The sequence below is a fragment of the Emydura macquarii genome, unplaced genomic scaffold (genome assembly GCF_026122565.2).
Source record: "Emydura macquarii macquarii isolate MOO-44397 ecotype Brisbane River unplaced genomic scaffold, CSIRO-AGI_Emac_v2 contig_2205, whole genome shotgun sequence".
NCBI classification, from domain to species: Eukaryota; Metazoa; Chordata; order Testudines; family Chelidae; genus Emydura; species Emydura macquarii.
Window position 1 is genome coordinate 19,092,988 of NW_027132342.1, and position 23,083 is coordinate 19,116,070.

Consider the following 23,083-nt stretch of genomic DNA (forward strand, 5'->3'; position numbering starts at 1 on the left):
ATGCTATCACTAAGCTTGTGTGGCCTACAGCCCTCTCACCTCCAGGTGTGTTAGATAAGAAGAATCCTGCCTGACTGCTTAGCTGGTGAGACATCAGCTGATGTAAGTCTTAGTAGTTATTGTTAATTTTTATTTTATTGGGATAGTAGACAGCCAAAGAACACCCACGAATAAGAACATCATTGGCTCATTGTTCCATTATGATGCCAGGGGCGCTGTTTCTGGAAATTGAAGTAACAAAACACATCGGTCTTGGTTGTTAATGATCCTTTGTAAGAGTTAGCTGTGTTAAATAAGTCTCTGGCCCAATCCTGATCTGGCTAACTACACTGTGCCTCTGTTACACAGTTCCCCAGTAGTTTCAGTAGGGGATAATGTTCTTTGCTTCTTTTATTAACTGTATTGTGCTGTTATGCAGCTGCCTGGAAGTGGCTGCATTTCCATGATGGGTAGATGAATCCTATCAACTGTCTCAAAAGAGCTTTGGAATGAAAGTTGTAGAAATAAAACTTTTTTTTCTCCATAGAACTGGGCAATTTGATTCCTTGTTGCTTTGATTTGTGAGAACTATTGTTGATTCAAAAGCTAAAGATGAACTGTGAAAGGCTTGGCCATCATCCACGACCTTAGTTCAGAGTTGTGCCCTTTCATTCGTGCCATTTGCTGACATCACTTTTGAAGACCAGGGAACTGCGTTCTTAACATTGCTTCTGGTGTTAGTGAGGTCATCAGCTGCTGCCTGGGGAAATGGGAAACTTGGGTCTTGAAAAACCAGGTGCTACATGGTGCTTTCATACCTCTTTGTGTCTTAATGGCTCTATGTGCTTTACAGACTAAACCTAGAAACGTCCCCTAGGAAGCAAATACTTTCACTCTACAGATGAAGGTGGGCTAGGAGGTCTGAGGAAGAAAGAAGTTAGGGGATTTGCTCAGGATCTCACAGTGAGCCAATGGCAGAGTGAGAAATGGTCCTAGTGTTAACCCATAAAAGCATGCTTCCCCTGAAAAGAGTCCCTTTACTTTCTAACTATTGTACCTTGTAATTAAATGTAAACCTGAATTCTGTTACTCTGGTTTGTATTCTTAAACTGTTTTTAATTTGTATGTTTACAACAAATGGTCCCCAAACACAGTGACTCCACCTCTTGTTATCAAGCCACTATGCACCTTTCAAAGTGTAATCTGTCCTGCTCTCAGCGCTGACACTTTCAGTGGCTGTGTTGGAGCTACTGCATGGTCATTTTTCCACCCTTTCCATATATCACATGGTGAAGAAGGTGGTGCTGCTTAGGGCAGATGGGCCTCTGGTTATGGGGTTGCTTTTATAAACTGCTTTCCATATGTGTTGATTCCTTGCAGATGCACAAATCTGGAGTACTGAGGAAGGCCATTGATTACATTAAATACCTACAGCAGGTCAACCATAAGCTGAGACAGGAAAACATGGTTCTGAAGCTGGCTAACCAGAAAAACAGTAAGTTGTCAGAGCCAGGCAGGCGTGGGACAGAAGGCAGGAGCATGTGCTGCCTTCTGCCCATTTGTACCAATAGTGAAAGATTGCGTCTAAAATCTAAAAGTGTTGGCCCATATCTCTATTGATAACTGAGGGGGCTGAGCAGAGTGGGCATGGCACAGGGTGTGGTCCAGCGGTGTGTAGTAAATGGAATCTCTGATCTTTGCAGAGCTGCTGAAGGGCATTGACCTGAGCAGTCTGGTGGACAATGACGTGGACCTGAAGATAGATGACTTCAACCAAAACGTTCTCTTGATGTCTCCCCCATCCTCTGACTCAGGGTCCCAGGAGGGCTTCTCCCCCTATTCCATTGATTCGGAGCCGGGAAGCCCGCTGCTGGATGATGCAAAGGTGTTCACTGTTTGTAGTACTATTAACAGAAGAGCAAGTTGGCTGCTCCAGGGGTACATCATGGCCAGGACTTTAGATCTTTGAGATTCTTAACAATGCCACCTGCTGGTCATTCAGGAGCAGCACTGACAGAGCTCTGAAGGGTAGGACTTTAAGGAACTGAGAGGTTGTGTAGGGCAAGGGATGGTGTGGGAGGAAAAGCTGATTGTCTCAAAGGATGCAAAATACTACCTCTGTGGAAGGGATATAACCCTCCCTGCAGGGGTAGAGCCAATGTTCGTTCTTGTTCATTTGTATTACAATGGCACATGCAGGCAGCAGCCAAGCTAGGATCCATCATACTAGGCTCTGTATAGATATATGTAGACCCTGCCTCAAAGAGCTTGTAGTCTTGAAGAGAAGACACATGGTATGGATGAAATAAGTGAGGGAAGGGAGGATGGGTTAATAGTTGTAGCATGTATTTACACAAGCGAGGTGTGTGCCTAATTTATACAGGCAAATAGGTCCATGCGTAGTTGCAATATTAACTCACCACCTGCCTAGCTATTATCAGATAAAAGGATTTTGTAGACATCACGACAGAGGTGAGTTTATGCTGGATCTGCAGGAGGGTAAGGTGGCTGCATGTGGCTTTGATGGACGCTTAGTGCTGGCCTAACATAAGAAATCAAAGACACTGAAATGATGGGGGCCAGAGTAAAACTTAGTTGCTTTGCTACTCCAGGCCCTCATACTGAACCAGGAAAGGCTGCCCCCAGAGTTCTTGGTGGTTTTAGTCAACTCATGAAACTCCCCTTGCACACGTATGCTCGCACTCTGTCTCTCTCACACACACTTCTTGTTGTTTTACAGTATGTTTAAAGTTATTTCTCTTCTCGCTCTTCCTCTCCACCCCTACCCTTTGTGAAGGTTAAAGATGAACCTGATTCTCCCCCTGTTGCCCTTGGCATGGTGGATCGCTCTCGAATACTTCTCTGTGCTCTCACATTCCTCTGCCTCTCCTTCAACCCTCTGACGTCCCTCCTGGAGGGCCGAGAGATGCCCGAATCAGACAGCCCTATACACCATGGCTCTGGAAGGAATGTGTTGTCCATCGAGTCAGGTAACCTCTTAAAACAGACTTTCAGAGTGCATCAAGCCTCTTTTTATTTACAAAGTATTGTAGTAGTGAGCCAGAACCAGGGTGAAGGAGGAGGTCAAGGAACCTGAATAAAATAGTGAGTGCTTTGGCTTGATTGGTACTTACAAGAGGAAAACTAGAAGTGGTAAAATCAAATAGTCCAGTGGGCTACCAAAAGGCACCTATACGTAGCCCATCCACCACAAGCTGCCAGGGTTGGATAGATGCTGTGGTGTTCTGAACAAGGTCACTTTTTTCTATTCCCGAAATTGTGAACTTTCCAATGAAGTTCAAAGATATTTCTCTTTTAAAAAAAAAAAATTGTCATTTTACATAATTTACAAATGAAGTAATTTGTGAAAATCAGGGCAGAAATCAAGGCTCCTGCAGCAATGTTAACTTGGCCATGCTCCCCAGCACGTTTGGCTCGGGGGGGTGTTTAACAGCCTATCCTACACAGAAACGTGTTAAACCATGCATTTAACAAGGGGAGGGAAACCCTGTAGGCACCTCTGCATTTCCCTGACTTGTATTTATGCAACCTTCCTGTCGCACTAGCTTATCTTTGTCCATTTAATTAATTTCTTACCGTGTCACAACATCCTGGGATACCCAATTTTTCCCTAGAGCCACTTGCGCTATCAGACCCTCCAGTGGAAGTTTTTTTAAATTAACTTTGTGAAATGAGATTTTTTTTTTAACGTTTCAAATGTCTAAGTCAGTGTTTAGATGAAGAGAGAAATCAATAATGACACTCACTCCTTGAAGAAAATCAAATCTTTCCATGTTGAAGAGGGACCACAGTGACATGGTGACATAGGGCTGGACAGATTGTCTCCCGTTGCCTGTCACGCTTGTGGTATCCAGGCTGACTTCTCTATATTTCTCTCTTTCTGCCAGGTGCTGGCGGCTGGTTTGGCTGGATGATGCCCACTTTGCTTCTGTGGCTGGTGAACGGCGTCATTGTCCTGAGTGTGTTTATAAAGCTCCTTGTGCATGGGGAGCCGGTGACCCGGCTGCACTCCCGCTCATCCGTAACGTTCTGGCGGCATCGCAAGCAGGCTGACCTGGATTTGGCTAGGGTAAAGCAACCCCTCACTGTGTAGAGCAAATCCTGCTCTTTCCCCAGTGAGTCCTTTGGAGGTGCCCATGGCAGGCGGCTGGGAGAATGCCAGCATTTCTAGGGTGAACCTTCCTGTGCAATTTGAAGTGGAAAACGTGTGGAGAATTGGTGCCAGATAAAGGACACCAGTCTGCACCAGACATCAAACAGCTAAACGTGTGGCACAGGCAGCAGTGCTGTAAGCCTCCCTTGTACGGCCCCTACATCTGTGCCCCACTCTGAGGGAAAGAGGAGAGTTCAGTCTTCATTCCTGCTCAGTACCTGGCAGCAAAGGGTCAGCTGTGCTGCGTGGAGTTTTTAACAGAGGCGCTTGTCTCATTAAGAACCACACTGAAACCACCAACTTGCCGCCCATTGGCCACTGAACAGCTTTCCACGGTAGCACCCTCAGTGTGAGAGGCTCCCTAGTTTATGAGCATCCCGATCCCTCTGCCCTCCAACCCCCAAGCAGAGCTTTCTGTACTCTCCGGCACTGAAGCAATGAGTTGTTTTTGACAGTGGGGGCCCAGTGCTCCTGCCTGATTTGCCACAATTTCTTCCTGTCCCTCCCCCAAGCTCTTCTGTCTCACATAGCCACTGCACTTGGGCGTGTCAGTCAGCGTTGAAGTCCGTGGAAATATGCCGATTGGCACCACCTTCAGTCATTAGTCTGTGCAGTTCCTAATGGACAAGGGTTCTCAAAAAGCCTCCCTTGGCACTCAGCGAGTGGTGTCAGGTTGCATGGGCCATGTACACTCAACTGGTTCCTGGAGGTGGGCCTCTGGGGCTGGAGGGGCCCAATGGGTGTGATGGTGCCTAGAAGAAGCTTGCACTGTCTCTGCTCAGATTGCACGTGTCCTGGGGTCTCCAGGGTTGTCAGTGCAGCCCCGTTCACTAGCCTAAATGATCTTTGTCTAACCTTTCACCACTGTGTTTGCAGGGGGATTTTGCGGCTGCCGCATCAAATCTGCAGATCTGCCTGTCGGTTCTGGGCCGAGCACTGCCTACTTCCCGTTTGGACCTGGCCTGCAGCTTGTCCTGGAACGTGATCCGCTACAGTCTGCAGAAGCTGGGGCTGGTACGCTGGTTACTGAAGAGGACGTCTCGGCGCCAGCGAGCAAGAGAGGCCACTGCAGGCTTCGAAGATGAGGCCAAGACCAGTGCCCGGGATGCAGCTCTGGCATATCACAAGCTCCATCAACTCCACATCACAGGTAGGGGCAGAGGGACTGTCTTCTCCTGATAGGGCTCAGGTGCTCTACTCGTTGGGTGCAGGGAAGGGCTCTTTGGCTTGCTCTCCCCAAATCTGCTACTAGCTCAAGGGGCAAATTACACACAGATTTACTTAAAATGTCCCAAAGGACCAACGTGAGTCAGTAGAATGGCTCAGTAAGCATGACCTCTCCTCTCCTGCAGCAGTAGTGTCACCTCTGGGGTGCTGCGATCTCTAAGGCACTCTCAGGGCTTTAGTTGACATGGTTGTAAGATCCCATCTACACCACAGAACAGAAGTGTGTTGAACTGGGCCAGGGGTTAACCATATAGTAACCGGATAGCCCTACTCCGTTGTAATTGTACCGTGGCTGGGCTCCAAAATTCCCCATGGCACACTTGGTAAGAGTTAGTTGTTCCAGGTGTCCTGGGCAAATCCAAACTGGTTATGCCAGTGTAAAATTCATGTTTTGTCAGTAAAACATGGGGTTTCTCTGAATCTCCTCCCCCAAGCTGTTGGGGGCTGGTGCTGTATGCTGTTAAACAGCTGCTGCATTCCACCCGGCAGTGGTGAGCGATCCATGTACATTGGGCTTGAAAAACCAGCTCGTTCCTGGGGAGCAGAAGGCTTTCCCAGGCGGCTGCCATTAACTGCTATGTGATCTAAGCTTTCATTGAAATTACGAAAATTGTTTCTAGCCCTTCTGGCTGTGGAGAGAATCTTCTAGACATGAACAGCATAGGCCGATGCCCTGCTGGCTGCGGAAAGGCAGCTTGGCGTCTTTGTTGCTGCTTGGAGCTTCCCTATGCAGGTGCAGACTGAAAACAGACCCGAGTCTTCTCATTTTTCACTGCTGCTAGCGAGGACCCGCATGGTCAAATTCACTCATGTCACTTAAGCAGGTGAAGTGGAAGCAGGTGCCGAGCTAATCACTGAAAGGACCTAAAATCAGAGACTGGGGGAGGAGCGATTAGCAGAGATCACCGCCATCAACCTTGTGCTTGCACCAGCCAGTAGATGTACATTTCTGAAGCCCTGTGTGTGAGACAAGCTCTGAGGATCATCATGATGCAAAGAGTGGAGTTTCCACCACTTCCTTTGCAGTCTAACAAACCACTGATACATCCTGATATGCAGCCTAAGCTTCCCTTTGCCACTTTTATCTCATTAACACCTTAGCAAATCTCCACCCTTCTTGATCATGCTATTCAAATACCTGTACAGTTCTGGACTCCTAAGGAAGCTGGTTATTCCAGTGATGATGCGTGCAGCAGAATAAAACTCCATCTCATTCCTTTCATGGCTGTTTGGCTCTTGGAGAACTGGGATGAGGAAGTACAGAGCTGTGGCTGCTGCTCACAGTATCCAGGGAGGGGAGTTCAGGTACAGCTGCTCTGTACACAGTACACTGGGTCACGATGCCTACGGCGTTGTAAGCTTTTTCTGTCAACATGATCCAGTCTATGTAGGGTGCAGGCTGTGAGAAGCATCGTAATGATATTAGTCACACTGGGATCTGTTTTGCGTGGTGACCCTATAGGAGAGATGAATTCTTCTCCTCTCACCCTGGTATAGGTAAACTTCCATCCAGCTCAGCCTACTCAGGTTTGCACATGGCCCTGTGTGCTGTGAATCTGGCTGAGTGCGCAGAGGAGAAGATCCCACCCAGCATGATGGCAGAGATCCACCTGACTGCTGCTGTTGGCCTGAAAACACGCTGTGGAGGCAAGCTGGGCTTCCTGGCGGTGAGTGATTGCCATTCTTCTCCCCACAGTGTCTCCCAGTAGAGCTTTGAGCAGGGAAGGCTGCATATTTCCAGTCAGTCACTATTTAGCTAAAGGGTACATAGTTAGGTCTTGGTGGTTGTGATGCTTTGGGATTCAACCCAGACCCTGCCCTGCAACTCTGTGTGCCTTCAATGCTAGGCTGCCGTGGCTAACAGCCCTGACACAAACAGCCAGCTTACAAGCATGCAGGTCACATCCTGACTTCCACCGCCCAGTTACTTTTTGCAGAGTGACTCCAATACCCTCCCAGTCCCAAATTTCCCCCAAACCATCTCCTTGTGACAGTCTGCTGGGGTTCCCAGACCTATGAGTTACTGAGTTAACCCTCTCAGCCTCAGCAAATGAGCTTTGCTATTGATAAGCTGTGTGACAACTCTGACGCACCAGCTTGTCTGTCTTGCCAGCAAACTTTTTGGGACTCTGCCAATCCAAACCTTGCCTTGCAGGCAACAACAGTGAACCCCAACTCCTGAGTTTCCCCAGAGACATCTCCCCCTTTACTGAACACTCTTGGAAGTTAAGTATGTTGCTCCTTTAGAGAGATGATACATTACAGGTCATTAATTTAACTTGGGTTTGACAAACACTCTTCTTTCAATCCATGCACTGAATTGGTTTGTAGTAAAATTAAAAGTTTGTTTACCAAAAGGACATAGGTTTAAGTGTTACTGGGTATACAGCATAAAGATAGAAATGATTACAAACAAACAAACAAGCAAAAGTAAGCTTCTAAGACTAGAATTTAACATCAGCAAGTTACAGGCCTTGCCTAAGCAGGTTTCTCACCTAAACTCCATTCCCAGAGACTTCAGACCCCTTGCTTGAAGGATCCAGTGTTCTGTGAGTTCAAGAGCTCTGAACCCTTTGATCCCCAAGTGTTGGCTAACTCAGATGACTTAGCATCCCACCTTATGTCACCCCAAAGTTCCTTGTTTCTGTTTTCAAAAGCTGGGAAGGCTTCCTGCTGTTCTTCCCTCCCTATGCACTTCCCAGACGAAGTGGGTTGCAGCCCACGAAAGCTTATGCCCGCAGAAATTTGTTAGTCTTTAAGGTGCTACAGGACTCTCGTTGTTTATGCTGTGTACAGACTAACACGGCTACCCCTTTGGAACTTTGCATAAAGATGTTACTCTATGCTTTTATAATACTGTATACAATGCTTTTAAAATATAGTCATGCTGTATACAATCAGCTTGTTCGTTGAGGTTTAGATCCCCCTCTTTTCCCTCAATTCTGACAGTGATACCCACCAATTCCATTGAGCTGGAAATACTTTGAGCTGGCCTGTAATGAACCTTGCCCCTGCGCTTGCTGTCGCTGAGCCATATGCATGATGGTTGCATGTCTGTCTCCCTCCTCTTGGCACCATTCTCACCCCGGCCTCTCCTTTCTCCGCAGGGTTATTTCTTAAGCAAGGCCCAGAGCCTGTGTAGCTCGGAGCGGAATGCCATTCCCGACTCCCTGCGCTGGCTGTGTCACCCGCTGGGACAGAGGTTTTTTGTGGAACGCAGCTGGACGGTGAAGTCTGCTACGAAGGAGAGTCTCTATTGTGCCCCGAGGAACCCAGGTAAGAGCCGCTGCGTGTCTGACACTTTCGAATGTATGATCTTCCAGCACCTTGCACAGGGAATCTTTTCTCCCCTCTAATATCCGGGGCAGCTTACAGTACCTGATCCCAGAAGATTCTCCAATTCCTGGACACTGTCTCCTCGCCTCCCCCACACCCCACCAGTCCAGATTACACTTTAGGAAACTTCTTCCATTGCTAATAGCTGAGCGGACAAGTTTGGTCCCTTCATGCTGTGTTTGTGCCCATAGTCCTTCCTCTGTCCTCCAATCACATAATAGAGCAATGTTCCCTCAAAGTGTTGGGGGTGAATGACTGGGGGGGAGAGGGGGGGTAAAGACCTTTCTCTTTGGAACAGTGTCAGACCCATTCTTTTGCATGGGTAAAGTGGCCTTTATAATTGGGATCTGTGGGCTGGCTCTGCAAAGCTAGGTCACTAATCATGAACAAACCAACAGAGGTAAGCAGGGTCACTTTGAAGAAGTCAAAAGTTTGAATTTATGGGATCTTTTAGGTCCCTACATCAGTCCCTCAAGATCATCTCTCCTGCTGTGTCTGCCTTTGAGTCTGCGTCCCTCCTCCAGCTGGTCTTATTGTCTCTGGAGATGGTTGGGCTTGTGAACAAGAGAAGAGCATGATTCTTGTTCTCTTCTTTCCAGCTGATCCCATTGCACAGGTGCACCAGGCGTTCTGTGAGAATCTGCTGGAGAGAGCAGTGGATTCCCTCGTAAAGCCTCAGGTCAGGAAAGGGGCCGCAGGACAGGAGGAGGATGAGGAGCAGCCCTGGTAAGTTTCAGTGCTTGGGTTATTACTGTCATAGAGGAGGGGGACCCAATACTCTGAGACATCAAGGGCTGCCTTAATCATTTACCAGGAGCCCTGAGGACACACCTCACTTACACTATGGCTGTAAATCTGATTTCAAAAGATGTAATTGACCGTGGCCACTGTGATCATCAGCAGGGATTGAATTCAGGCCAAAATTGAATCTGAAGGAGAAATCTTAGCTTAGAGACCTGGTGACATACATCGGCTTCATTTATAACATTTGCTTGTCTGCATCTTGATAGCTAAATAAAAAGTGCTAGGTTGAGTTTATCAGAAGTGTAAACCAAACCAAAATATATAGACCTCTGAGTGGCAGAGCAGCCTTTGGCTGCAGTCTTTAAGTCATTGGTCTCTGTAGACTCCATCACCGTATCTGAGTGAAATGGAGGGAAAGCAAAGAGCTGCTTTTTGTACTCTGAGCCACATCTAGTTTGGGACTGAACTCTGCCTGTGCCTTCTCCTAGACTAGTCCTGAGTGTCCCCTCTAAATCTGTGAAGTTCTGTAGTGATCTCCCCCCACAAAGAGGGCTGAATGGCAAAAGGAGACACAACCCCCCCACCTCTTTCCCCCCCCCCGGCCAGTTAGGGAAAAGTCTAGTTTTTATTGTGGTACAGGATTAGTTACATTTTCATTTGTACATCTAAATCCTGGTGTAGTTCCAGTAGGTGACAAACAACTTGATCCAGCTCATTAAAATCTAAGTATGATGAGTTGCTGCTTCTGGTAATAATGAGGAGCAGTCACAAGGTGTTGTACACAGTGCGTGGATTGCTGTGAAAAGGCAGCCCTGTGTCTAATTGGCAGGGGTATCTTTTAATAGTAATAAGTTTTCCATGGACAGAATCCCAAGATCCTCTCTGTGGCAGACACAAAGGAACTGGATAAGAACAACTCATGCTGTCTTTTTTGGCCAAGGATGAGAACCTTTGATAGCTTTTGTGGCTTGCTGAAACGTAGTTCAGATAGTCTTGGAAGCCATGTGTGGAAAGAAGGCTATAATGGACTCTGAGAGAACTGTCCCGCCTAATGTCAGCGCGTGTAAGATACCGGAGAGAAGGCTGGCAGCTTCCAGTTAGCATCTATAACATTTAAAGCAGTGTTTCTCAACCTGGGGGTTTAGAGGGGTCGCAAGTGCAGAGCTGATATTGGGGGTGGCAAGAAAGGCAATTGCCTGGAGCCACAGGGGCGCCATGAAACTAAGTTACATGCCTCAGCCCCGTGGGGGTGGGACTCAGGCTTCAGGGGTACAGTAGTTTGGAAAGGTTAAGAACCACTGATTTAAAGTGCTAATTAAAATGTTAGAGTGAACGTTGCCTTTCCCGTAAGCATCACTTGTTATGCACAGTCATTCTCCTGTCTTCAGTCCAACTAGTCCTTCCCATAATAAATAGCCTATTTTAGGGTCTGTGTTCAGTCTAATTTTTCCCACCTATCACCTGACAGAGCAGGTAGAGAATGTTTGCTGTGACTTTGGGGCTAGTACTGAGTGTACTCATGGCCCTGATTACATTTCCAGTGAAGCACTAGCTGATGCTGACTGAGGATGTATCTACACTTGAAGTTGGAAGGTGTAATTCCCAGTTTGAGGAGATATACCTGCACTGGCGCTGACTGAGCTAGCATGCTAAAAACAGAATGGGAGCTGCGGTGGTGGAAGGGGCTAGCCACCCAAATGCATGCCAAGGGTCTCAGCCAAGATTGTACTCAGGGTAGCAAGCCCCCTTGCATGCCGTGTGCTTGCTCGAGCAGAGCTGGGGTGAGTGTGTGTCCTCGAGCTGTAAACTAACACCCCAGCTTGAAGTGCAGACGTACCATGAGTGCTAACATGTCTGCAGTTATACCAGAGGGATGAGAGCTCTAGGGTGAATCCTAAACCTGGCCTCTCTCCCTCTGCCCAGCACAACCTGGATGGGTACATCTCCACTGCAGCTGGGAGTGTGTTTCCCAACGTGAGTAGACAGACGCGGGCGAGCTTCACTCGAGCTAGCACGCTGAAAAGAGCAGTATGGAGGAGGTGGCTCTGGTGGCCGGCCGGGTTAGCTGCCTGAACCTAAGCCTTCCCAACCCCCAGGTCTGAGCTGGGGTGGCTAGACCGAGTCTCTGCCAGAGCCACAGTGTCCACACTGCTTGAGCTAGCCTGACTCTGTTTGCCCATGCTGGCAGGCACTCTTCCAGCTGCAGTGTAGACATACGCAATGTGGCTTCCTCTGGAGCCAGTCGCATCCTTCCAGGCCAGGGGAAGGTCGTGCATAGTAAAACAGCACTACTCACTGGGTTTGAACTCTGGTACCTACCCCCAACCCACTAATCCCATGGATCAGCATATTTTATAAATGCCAATCATCCAGATTATACCATGACGCACTGTAAATGTGGCATCTTGTGCCTTGCTGCCTAGTGACTGTCTTTGTCTTGCCTGTACTTCCAGCGAATTCTCTAGTGCTCTGGAGTACCTGAAGTTAGTCAACTCATTTGTGGACTCTATGGGAAGCGGGACTCCACCTTTCAGTAGCAATTCTCTGCTGAAGTCGGCCCTGGGTAAGTCTCGTGGTTCTAAAGCCTCTCCATCTCTGGAAAGGAGTCCTAATAATGGCTCAGATTTCTGAAGCACCCTTCATCTTGGAGGTTCCCTAACTGCAGGGGAATCAGCTGCTGCTGACATGTAGTCCCTTCTGGACAGGAAGTGAAGAAAGCTCTATGGAACAGAAACTCCACTGGTAACTTCAGGTGGATGGAATGGGTTGTGGTGGCTGTTTATATTGCTGCAGTGCCCAAAATGTGTTAGGCACTTTCCAAACACCCAGAAGGACCACTCCTGCACTGAAGAGCTTCCATTCCTAAAAGAGTGAACAGATGCCAGGCAAAGGGATGCGACATACAAAGAGAAATGCCATGGCAGGACTCTCATGATTTCACACAGGGAGCTCACAGGCAGTGAACTCCCAGGAACAGGATTGTTTAGTAATGCGGTTACTGAAGTTGGAAATAGGTTAGGCAAACACCCTTATCCTAGCAAGGTGTGGGGCCTGGCCTGTGCTTGGATGGGAGACCATCAAGGCAAAGTTAGGTACTTCCAGAAGTGGTGCTGGTGATTCAGTAAATTCCACTCAGAATCAGTGGGAACCAACGCCGGAGCATGGTATGTGCTGCTGGAGCAGCAGTTCTTTGGATGAGAGAAGAAAATGGAGATTGTGACAGCTTGTCATCTGAAGATCCCGTAGTACTCTTTGTTAGAGTAAGGGAAGGTTAGTCCTGGCTGAATTCTGGCTAGGCTGACTCACTTTGCGGGTTTGATTGAGTACAGTGTTCTTCACTTGTATACGGCATTCTTGTCCTGTCCTATTGTGTAGCGTTGATGTGTGCTGTCGAGATGTTGCATCATTTCACCCTGGAGCAGAGGCTCTCAAACTGAGGCACACACCCCTTAGAGGAACGTTCGGGGGAGAGGGGTGAGTGGCAGCACCAGGCAGCTCAGGCTTCGGTGATGCCAGGAGAGGCTCGGGGAGGAAATGCCAGCTCACCCCCGACTCTTCTCTTCTCTTTTGGGTGGGGGGCACAACCAAAAATTGAAACTCAAAGCAGGGGCTCAGCTCAAAAATGGAAAACAGGTTGAAAACTGCTGCCCTAGAGGCAGCTGCATTTCAGTGCTGGGTGAAATAACTTCTATACCTACTCTCCCTAAGGCCCTTCTGGATCTGCCTAGGTGCAAGGCTCTAGAGATATCAAGCATCATCCTTCTGCTTATCTGATCTTGGCACAGCTTTTTCTGCTCTCCCTGGCTGCAATGGTCTATCTTACTGTTTCCATAGGCCCTGATTTGGTGTGCCGATGGTGGTCAGCGGCAATCACCATGGCAATCGGTTGGCTCAGAGGGGACGATGCAGCTGTGAGATCACGGTTCACAGAAGTGGAGCGCATGCCCAAATCCTTGGAGGTGTCTGAGTGCGTGTGCTATTTACCTTCTTCAAACCACCATATCTTTCCAGAAATGAATATATGATGGCCCAGTTGAAAGTCGATGTTCTGAGGGGCAGGCACATGTTGACGCTTGTCCTGTGGACTCAACCTATACTTGCTGCATTGGAAGGTGGCTGCAGTGTCACGCTGTGAGATTGCTTCAGTGCCTGCTGATGCAATGACATGATTTGGAAATGTCCAGAATGTGGGAGTGTTTATTGTCATGTTGATCAGCGCTTGTGTTGCAGATCTCTAGGCACTGGGTTGGGCAGCTCCCGTGGGAATGTAATGCCTGCGTACAGGCTATTTAAACAAAAAATTATGGGGGAAGATTGTTCTCATCTGGCTCCTTTCTCCGAGTTCCCTAGGCTGATGTATTGTGTAAGGGAAAAGCATGTAAATGTTTCCTAACAACACTGAAAGCAGCAGCAGTGCCCATCACTGATGAAAACCCCTTCATCCAGCTGCATGCAGGCTTCTTTAGACAGAAACTCAGGCTTAGTCTACACTACAAATTTACACTGGCATAACTGTGTTGCTCAGGTGTGCTATAGAGGGCTTCTCCCGTCGACATAGCGACCACGTCTCGGGGAGGAGTACCACCAATGCTGATGGGAGAAGCTGTCCCATTGGTGTAGATAGTGTCTTCACGAAGTGCTGTAGTGGCACGGCTATAAGTGTAGACAAGCCTTCAGTGGTCCTAGAGATACTAGCACATGTACAGACACAGGTTTCTTGGCGTACCCTCCATGCCCTTTGATCTGCCAGTGCTGTACGTGTTTCTGTACCAGTCTGCGGCTTCTCTGGGATGGCAGTCCTCTCATGCCATGTGATGTCTTTGTCATAGGAACCAATGGGGGCGGGGAGAAGGCTGAGATGACTGAACTCATTTCCCTTATGACTTAAGGTCAGTTCAGTAAAGGTCCTTGGAGGTTAGAGGCCTGTTTGAGCCGAACTGAAAGGTGGTTTAGAGCAGCTGCTGGTGCTGCCCTTTAAAGGTATGGACACCCGTACTGCTTGAAAACATTGCCCTCTTGCTCTCTCTCTCTCTCAGGAATGCCCTGGTGAAGGCCATCTTCCATGTGTGCAAAGCCATGCAAGCTTCGCTGTCGGGGAAGGCAGATGGGCAGCAGAACTCCTTTGGTCACTGCGAGAGGGCCAGCAGCCACCTGTGGAACAGCCTTAACATGAGCAGTGGTGTCTCTAACACTAGCCTCAACAATGTAAGGGTCCAGGACGACCTCTGCTGGCTTGTGCTTCCTTCCCGATTCCTGAAGGGAATTACCATGTCATTTTTGCTAGGGCCAGCCTTCAGGAATGTCACTATGGTCTCCCCTTGTGGAGGAGTTCAAGGCATGTCCCACTTCCCCCATTTGGCTCTGCTCCAGGCTGGAGAAGATTTCCCTCCTCCCCTCAGGACCTCCTGCTTCTGTCTGGAGAAGAGGGAGAGACTGACTCTTCATCCTGCCTTCCCTTCCCTCCTGCTTGGTGTTGAGATGATTCTCCCTCTTCTGTTGTAGTGCAGTGCTGGGGGCACATGGTCACAGCTTGGTGCTTGCCTGTGTCATTTTGCTTATTGCCACACCCTTCCTTGTTTCCTTAGTCACGTCTCCTGATTGAATTGTTCCCGTAGCAGCTTCCATTTCTGCTCTACTGTGGGGGAGCCCACTGATAACTCTGTAAAGTAGTGACTGCTTATATCCACTCTGGTCTGGCTCGGGGCACTTGACATCATCTGAACTGTGTGAATTCCCCTCCACAACAGGAGTAAGACTGTACTAAGCCATTTCTGTGCACTGGTGCGTCTCTTGTAACTTTAATTTTCAGGGCAACAGAAAGCTCGTGCTTCCCTGCAGGACATGTGGGACACTGAGCTTTGGCCCCCTCTGTTATTCCTGGGTGACAGCTGTAGTGCATTGTAGTTGCATTGCATGTTCCGGCAGTACTTGTGCAATGTTTCTGCAGTGCAGTACAGAGGCACTCTCCATGTCTGCAGTGCAGGTAAGATCTCCTAAGGATGGCTAGGATAACACCCCATCCCACATGCCTGTGTGCAGCAGCGGGTGGGGTTGAGGGAGCTTGGGCAGCGATAAGGCATCCCTTTTCTGCACGTGGGAGAGCTCTCTGCGGCCTGTAGCCTTCTACCACCGGCTGTGGTCTTGGCGGATCTCAGCAAACTAAGGCCTGGTCAGTACTCGGATGGGAAGACTGCCAAGGAACACTGTGGCGCTGCTGATTCCATTTGGGACATGCTCTGGGTGTGTAACTAGCATGTGGTGTTTAAGGGTGGTGTTGCCTTGGGTGACACCATGGAGCGCTGAGGTGGGGTGGGTGACTGCGCGTTAGGCATCTCCAGGTGGGCCTGCGTTCAGTGCAGGGCTGCGGAGGAGGCTTTGTTTTTACTTGGTTAATGGATGTGCTTGTCAGAATTTCCTTTCTGTGGTTTAATGTAATCATACAGAGCAGGTTGTCTGCGCTGCAGGAGGCCGCATCAAGTGCTTGCTTGGTCTAGGCACACTGTCATGTAGCCTCTTAAGACCTTTAAGTGGCTTGGGTTACCTGGGTCTGGCTAGGTGGTAACTAACTTTCTGGGGCAGGATGGCTCCAGATGACTGGTCAAATGCGGAGCCTTTTGCCTCTAGGCTGTTGGTTTGAATCCAGCTCAGCTTGGCAGTGACTGAAGGTGGTTTTGGATTTTTGGTGGCTGGTCTGCAGCACGTTTGGCGCTCTCCAGCCACTTGCTGCTGAGCAGGTGCCCCCATCGCAGAGCCATGACACCTGGGTGCTGTTTCACCTTGTTAGCCAGGGCCACTGAGAGGGAATTCCTCACACACCTTCTAGAAATGGTCCCTTCTGGCCAGGGCCGCCCCACGGTCCTTGTTCTAAGATGAAAGAAAGGACTTAGGTCTCCAGAGCTGTTGGTCGGGCCCCTCTCACCAACACTAAATAACCTTTCAGTATTACTCCAGACATTTAGCAAAGTAGTTCTGCCCCGAGACCTCGGCTTGCCCGCAGCTAGAGAGCCCTGCTGCCCCCAGCTATGGCTAATACTGGCTACTCTGCAATGGGTAGTTGTTGAGTTACTTACCTTTTGTCCTCCCTTGGGGGGCTCCTGACAGATGATCCAGCTGCTGGCTTGTGACTTACTGCTCTCGCTCCGCACCACGCTGTGGCAGAAGCAGGCTAACTCCAGCCAGGCCCTGGGGGAGACCTACCACGCCTCGGCCTCTGAGCTGACAGGATTCCAGCGGGACCTCGGCAGCTTGCGCAAACTGGCCCATGGCTTCCGGCCTGCTTATCGCAAGGTAAGGTCCTGCCTTCTTGCTCATTCTCGTCTTCCTTTCCCTCCATCCCACCTGCTCTGCACAGCACTAAACTTCCAAATAGGCACCCAAGGAAGCAGTGGCAGCGTCGTCAGTTGAGTTTGTAAATCTGAAGTGGACAAGAGGACTGAATGGCCCAGGGGCTGAGGGCGGCATGTGGAGTTTCTCTCTCTCCAGCAGCATTCAGTCTCTCCCCAGGCACGGAGATAGCCAGAGCCATTCCTCTCTGATGGCTGATGAGGGATCTGGGTGAAATGAGCTGGCAGCATCAGTCCTGTTCCCAGTGGACAGGTGTCTACATTAGTGCATTGGCTGTATGCTGAGATTGCTAATGAGGGACCACCCCTCCTGTCCCTAGACGGGGCTGCAGGTTAGGGTTGAGGCCTATTGGCAGGGAGCAAGACAGGGAACCTTGCCCTGTGTCTGTCCGTCCATGCTGCACCGGCTCTGTGGATAAATGGAGGACTTTGGTTCTGTCATTTGGACGCTTTTCACTGGTTGGACAAAGCGCTAGAGCCCATCTTGTAGGCACTGCCCTGTTGTGGCCTGAGGGGATGTGGGTGGTGTGTGGAAGAGATGGATGCGAAAGCCTTGGGTTTCTTTCATATCTAATCCCTGTGATCTCCCTGCTCAGACTGGGGCCCTGAGGATGGGGGAAGAGCAACTGAGCAGTGTGGGGCGAACCCTTGTGTCTCACCCAGAGTCTTTCCTCTCTTCCCACTGCATGTCCTTGGTCGATGCAGGGTTACTCCTTGTGGTACAGCCTGCAGAGTTTTGTCCAGTCTAGTTCTAAACGTGTGTAAACATTATTCTTAAATAGCTCACAGGTGGGGCCAGCCCCATTGTCCGTGCTTCTGATGGCCAGCTCTGTTATGGGGTGTCAGACCCGCTTGCTAGGATAAGCATATCTAAGGCTGAGGCCACCTCTTCTTCTGTTTCCTGCCCTTTCCCTAGCTCCTGTGTTACTGGTGCGATCCTGCCAGCCTCTTCTACCCAGCCCCTTCATCACCCTCCTTTATCCTGCCAATGTCACAGCTTTGCTTCTCACTCCTTTCTTGCCCCGTTTTGGGACTGCTCAGTAGGGAGCGCTAGAGGCAAGGTGGGGAAGACCTGAGGTGGGTGGGGAACCTGCTTGTGAGATGTGAGCTCTGTGCCCCATGTGGTGGCAGCCTGGGAGAGGCGGTGAGTATGGACATGGGAGCTTTCCAGCATGAGGCTGCCCCTTGTTGCCTTCTGTTCTCTTCCCTCCCACCCCAGGTGTTCCTGCACGAGGCCACTGTGCGTTTGATGGCAGGCGCCAGCCCCACCCGCACCCACCAGCTGCTGGAGCACAGCTTGAGGCGACGCACCGCCCAGAGCGGCAAACAAGGTCAGTCAGCAGTGCTGGGCAGTTGTGCTCTTCCAGCCGCGGGAACCAGCTACCTTTGGGAGAGGGATCTGTAGCATTCGTTTGTGCCTTCGGCTCTTTTTGGCAAGCCGGGGGTTATTTGACAAGGCGTAGTTTCTGGAACTGCAATGGGTATGGACCTTGCTAAAGGATGCAGAGGTTGGAGTCATGGCTTGCAGGCTGCAGGGTCTGTTAGATCAGTGGTTCCCACCCGCGGCCCAGGGGCCAGAAGTGGCCCGTGGGGGCTTTCAGAGTGGCCCACCGCTCCCCTTCTGCTGGCTGCATAAGGGAGCCGCAGCCTAAGGACCCAGGTGGAGCGCGTTTCCGTGAGGCTAAAAGACCAGCTCCTTGCTGCAGCCAAGGAGATGGGAGATCAGCACTTCCTTCTCCCTGGCTGTAGCAGGGAGCATGGCAGAGTGCTCCGCCTAGGTCCTTCATCTTCCATCCCCCTGGCTGCAGAAGGGAGCCACTGCCGAGGGACCCAGGTGGCGTGCACGGAGCTACAGGATGCGTGTGGTTTCCCTGATGCAGCCAGGGAGACAGGAGATCAGTGAGGAGGCAGCCTCCTTGCTGAACTTCTGTTTAGCTGCAGTGGGAACCACTGTGTTAGATCTTCCCAAGTCCATAGCTGAGCTGCTGGAGTTTTTGGGGCTTTGGAGCTCTGGTTCAGGAAAATGGGTCCCTACCCAGACTCCTCAGAACTACAGACTCTGGCATCTCACTGGAGACTCCTATATTCTAGCAATGGAAACCTGTCCTGTGGTCTCCGGATCACAGGGCAAGTCTTAAACGCTTCTTAAAAACCATCATGAAGCTGAATTGAAGGGTAATAAACTACCCTAATGAGCAACCTTCAGAAGCAGGGAATTCACAGGTAAGGTTCAAATGCTGCTCTCCTGAAGAAACACCATCAGCTTAAAAAAAAAATCCTTTTAACAAATAAAAGTCTTTGCTCAGGTCACAGTGAACACCTGAGATTACTAATACTGGCAACAGTTAAAGTTAGAACGGCAGCCTGGCCCCTTGTTGAAGAGCCTGTCCGTGTTAACTCTGCAGTCCTGGCCAAATTCCAGATTGGGCCACCCCACCCTGCTGAGTTAAAGTAACTCCCTGCTGTTCTAGTAGGAGGCTTCATCCGGTCACACTCGCGCACGGTGTATTGACCTAGCAGCTCTTCTGCCAGCACAGAGGAGGCTGCATTTCATGGCCACGGACGTAGTCCCCTGTGTGTAACTTGCCGTGGGTTAGAGCTACGCAAGGCTTGATTGCAGTGGTTTTTCTTCTCCTGCACAGGTGAGCTGGACATTCTGCCAGGACAGAGAGAACGAGCCACGGCGATTCTCCTGGCTTGCCGCCACCTTCCTCTCTCCTTCCTCTCGTCCCCGGGCCAGCGCGCAGTCCTGCTGGCGGAAGCAGCCCGCACGCTGGAGAAAGTGGGGGATAAGCGCTCCTGCAACGACTGCCAGCAAATGATTGTCAAGCTGAGTGGGGGCACCGCTATTGCTGCCTCCTAGCCCAGGGGCTGGGTGGCCAAAGCCAGCTGTGGGAGCTATCAGACTGGATTCTCACCCCCTTGTGCTCCCTTCTTTGATCTAAAGAGCTCTAGATTAGGACTGCAAGTGGAATCCCTTGGGTCGGGCAGGGCTCTGAACTAGCCCAGGGTTCGCTTTACTAGCCATTGGCTGCGTTCAGGCCTGGCAGCAGGACTGGAATCTGGCTAGTGCTGTTCTAGCCTGTGTACCCAGGCCAGTGGCTGCTAGCAGCTCCCCCAGCCCCATGCTCCTTGCGGGGGTTAGAGAGGCAGTGCCGGCTGAGGGCGGAAGAGCGCCATTTCCTGCTCTTGGGTGGGTCTGTGTTCAGGGGCTGCTCCTCTCTCAAACCCCTTGGGGGGAGGAGGGGAACTACTTTGAACCCTCTCCAAGGCCATACCAGCATCTGAGGCAACTGTCTATCTGCCGGCTGGCTGCCTGCCTGCTCTGGGCTGGCTGGGGTGGGGAGAGGAGAGCACTTGCACTCTCTCCTCAAGGCGCGTCTCACTAAACTGTTTTATGGGAGTCTTTCTGTCGACTCTGCGTTTGTGGGGAGGCTCTGGGGGAGGGGTGGTGCCTGGGGCCAGCCCGCCCCACCCCGCAATCTCCCTCTGTTTTTTAATACACTTGTTTTTTATAACAATTTTCTTGGCTTTACAAAGCATAGGGAACAGTTGCAGTAGATTTCTCTTCTCGACACGCCCTGCCCTGAGTATGTCTTTCCCCTCTGGTCACAGAGCTACCTCCTGCCTCGTGTGGGCGTGTTTCTAGTGTAAAACGGCAGCATCCACAGTGAGGGCACAAGGGCACCTCTTTCCAGGCAGGGAGCGCTAGGAGGGCGGCTCAAGTGGTGAGGGACCTGGAGTAACAGGATGTGCAGAGACCTGGGCTGAAGGGGAGAGTTGTCCCTGCTGTGTCCTCTTTGCTGGCACAGATTAGAACGGATTTTTAAAAAGAGATGGTTTGATATTTCATTACACTCAAAACCCTAGACCCTGTGATTCTCTCCCCTCCCCCCCCTCCCCTTTGTGTGTCCTCACCTGCACACCCATCAGTCTGAGCCTGCATGGCAGGATGTGTCCCCTTGGGAGGGAGTTTCCGTAAACCTGGGGGCTGCCACAGTTTGGAGCAGGCTGGATCATCCATGTACTAATGTCAAGTCATGCGACTTCGAAAGAGGCCCGGAGGGGAAGTCATCTGGTTTTTCCTTTTGCCCCACCCCTGCATTGCCTCTGTCCAAAGACTCTGCGTGAAATCATTCCTGTTCACACCTGTCATGTGGAAGCTAGTGTTTGGCGGGAACGCATTGCTGCTTCTCTACCTGTGCGTGTGCTGTGTATAGCTAGATCTACCCTGGGACTGGATACAATCCTATCCCTAGCAGGCACTGGCAGCCCATTGCTATGCAGCACCGTGTCTCACTGCAGAAGCAGAACTTGAATTTTTGTTAAACCTTTCTAGATTTACTGGGTTTTCTGCAGCAGCCTCCATTGGCACTTCAGTTACTGCAAAGAAAAGGCGGTTGCGATGCACCTGGGATCTTCTGCCTTTGTTTCTCAGCGAGCTCCTGGCAAAGGCTTTTCAAATGCCACAGCAGCTAAACTCTCTGGGAATATTGTCTGCAACAGCTTCACTAAGATGTAAGTCCAGACCTCCCATCAAACCACACGTTCACAGTGGCTCCATACTGAGCATTACTGAACTGCCGGGCAAGCTGCAGTGAAATGCCTCCCCCCTGCCTCCATGTCTCTCCCACCCTTTTTGTAGGGCACTTAATGGAAGAGTCATAGTTGTAATAGTTTTCTCAAATGAAAGTTTCCATTGTTTCTCCCCAGTGTGTGGGTGGATGCATTCAGAGGCTCCACTTAGAACTCCTGCTTCGCATTGGCATCACAAGCCCGTGATGAGGTTACCCTTCATGGGATATTCAGGAATGGTCTTACCTCCTCTTTCTGGCTCCTGATACCTCTGTTGATCAGTGTGTGTGAGATGTTCTAGTGCAGATCGTGTTGGCCGCTTCTGCTTTAAACCCACACCATGAGCACAATGACATGGTGATGCACACACCTGGGTGATTTGACATTACACAGACGCTGCTCTTTATGTCTCAGCGCTGCAACTTCTTGGCTCATCAGATGGGACAGAGATACTGCTTGTTTGTGGAGGGGCTAGATTCCACCTGTGCCTCTGAGGCAGGGTTAAGCTAAGACCCTGCTTTCCAAACAAACAGCTCCCATAAAGGTTTCCTGATCTAAAGCCCCAGGCTTTTTAACCTCTTTAGGAATGGATCTGCCTCTGCCTATGGCATCCTCTGCGTTATTTCAAACCTCCACTGGTTGGTCTGCAAAGGGGGGAGGCTGGAGTTCACCATCCACCCGTTTATGTCCAGTAGAGCCAGAGAGACTGAGCACTCATGGGAAGTGGTGAACCCCAGCCATCACTTGTCATTTAAAGGTGAACAGAGAAAGGTACTGTGGCGTTCACTCAAGGGGGCTTTAGCTGGGGGAGGTGGGATGGACTCAGATGTTGAGGGCAGTACAGAGTTTAAGGCCCAATGCAGGCTGTCCTTCTGCATGGTCCACGCATGATGTTTGTTCTTTCACCTGTGGCACTTCTTCAGGTGTGAGGTTCCTCTCCTTGTCTGTTCGCAGGCTGTTACTTACGGACCTGCTGTCTCTGTTCACACACTTTTTTTGTATGTATATACTGTAATTTTTGTTGGGGGTTTTTATAGATGACGTGAAAAATGGTCTGTTTATCCAAATTATATAAGGAGTAGGACACTTTGCTGTAAAATACAGCTGATAATGGCCCCAGGGAAACATTTCCACTCTCTTTGAGAGGTGTTTAATTATGTACCCTGTTCCAGTGCTAGAGAGAGACTGTTACCTAATAAAAGCAGATGGTACCACCTGGCCTGGTGTATGGTGTATTTATTAATAGACTCCCCCACTATTCCTGCTCTTTACTTGATCACTTAGTTTCTTTTATAGCCCCTTGTGAAGGGCTAATGACAAAAGCTTTTGAAAATCCAAATAAATTAGATCAACACATTGTCCTTTATCCGCTATTTTGTCAACATGCTCAGAGAATCTTAGTAGATGAAAGCTGGACTTTCCTTTATGGAAGCTCTGCTAGCTAGTCCCATCACATAAATCTGCGCATCTTTATTTTATTTGTAATTACAGCTTTCAACCACTTGTCCTGATGGTCTGAAACTCCTGGGGTCACCTAAGTGCTTAAGATAGGCACAGCACTTGCTAGAGTAGCTGATTTTAACAAGTGGCTGTTTTTGTTTGCATCTCAGCTATCTCAGTCTTAAATTCCTTCAGATACAGTGTGTGTTGTCTGAACCTCATGAATTGTTGGTCCATTGCTCCAGCTTCTTCTCTTTTGATACAT

At 49.8% G+C, this 23,083-nt stretch overlaps 1 protein-coding gene across 2 annotated transcripts in view; it reads left to right on the top strand.

Annotated features, from left to right (window-relative positions):
- Nucleotides 1–22,597, top strand: part of SREBF2 (sterol regulatory element binding transcription factor 2) — a 35,278-nt gene extending 12,681 nt beyond the window's left edge. For both annotated transcript variants that reach the window (XM_067559597.1, XM_067559598.1), the window contains exons 6-19: nt 1,360–1,474; nt 1,683–1,864; nt 2,777–2,969; nt 3,888–4,069; nt 5,030–5,303; nt 6,878–7,047; nt 8,488–8,656; nt 9,316–9,442; nt 11,914–12,023; nt 13,295–13,427; nt 14,497–14,665; nt 16,562–16,747; nt 18,023–18,134; nt 19,446–22,597. In XM_067559597.1, the coding sequence (XP_067415698.1) occupies nt 1,360–1,474; nt 1,683–1,864; nt 2,777–2,969; nt 3,888–4,069; nt 5,030–5,303; nt 6,878–7,047; nt 8,488–8,656; nt 9,316–9,442; nt 11,914–12,023; nt 13,295–13,427; nt 14,497–14,665; nt 16,562–16,747; nt 18,023–18,134; nt 19,446–19,666 (2,343 nt within the window). In that variant the 3' untranslated portion in view covers nt 19,667–22,597. The remainder of the gene's footprint in view (nt 1–1,359; nt 1,475–1,682; nt 1,865–2,776; nt 2,970–3,887; nt 4,070–5,029; nt 5,304–6,877; nt 7,048–8,487; nt 8,657–9,315; nt 9,443–11,913; nt 12,024–13,294; nt 13,428–14,496; nt 14,666–16,561; nt 16,748–18,022; nt 18,135–19,445) is intronic.
- Nucleotides 22,598–23,083: the final 486 nt, after the last annotated feature.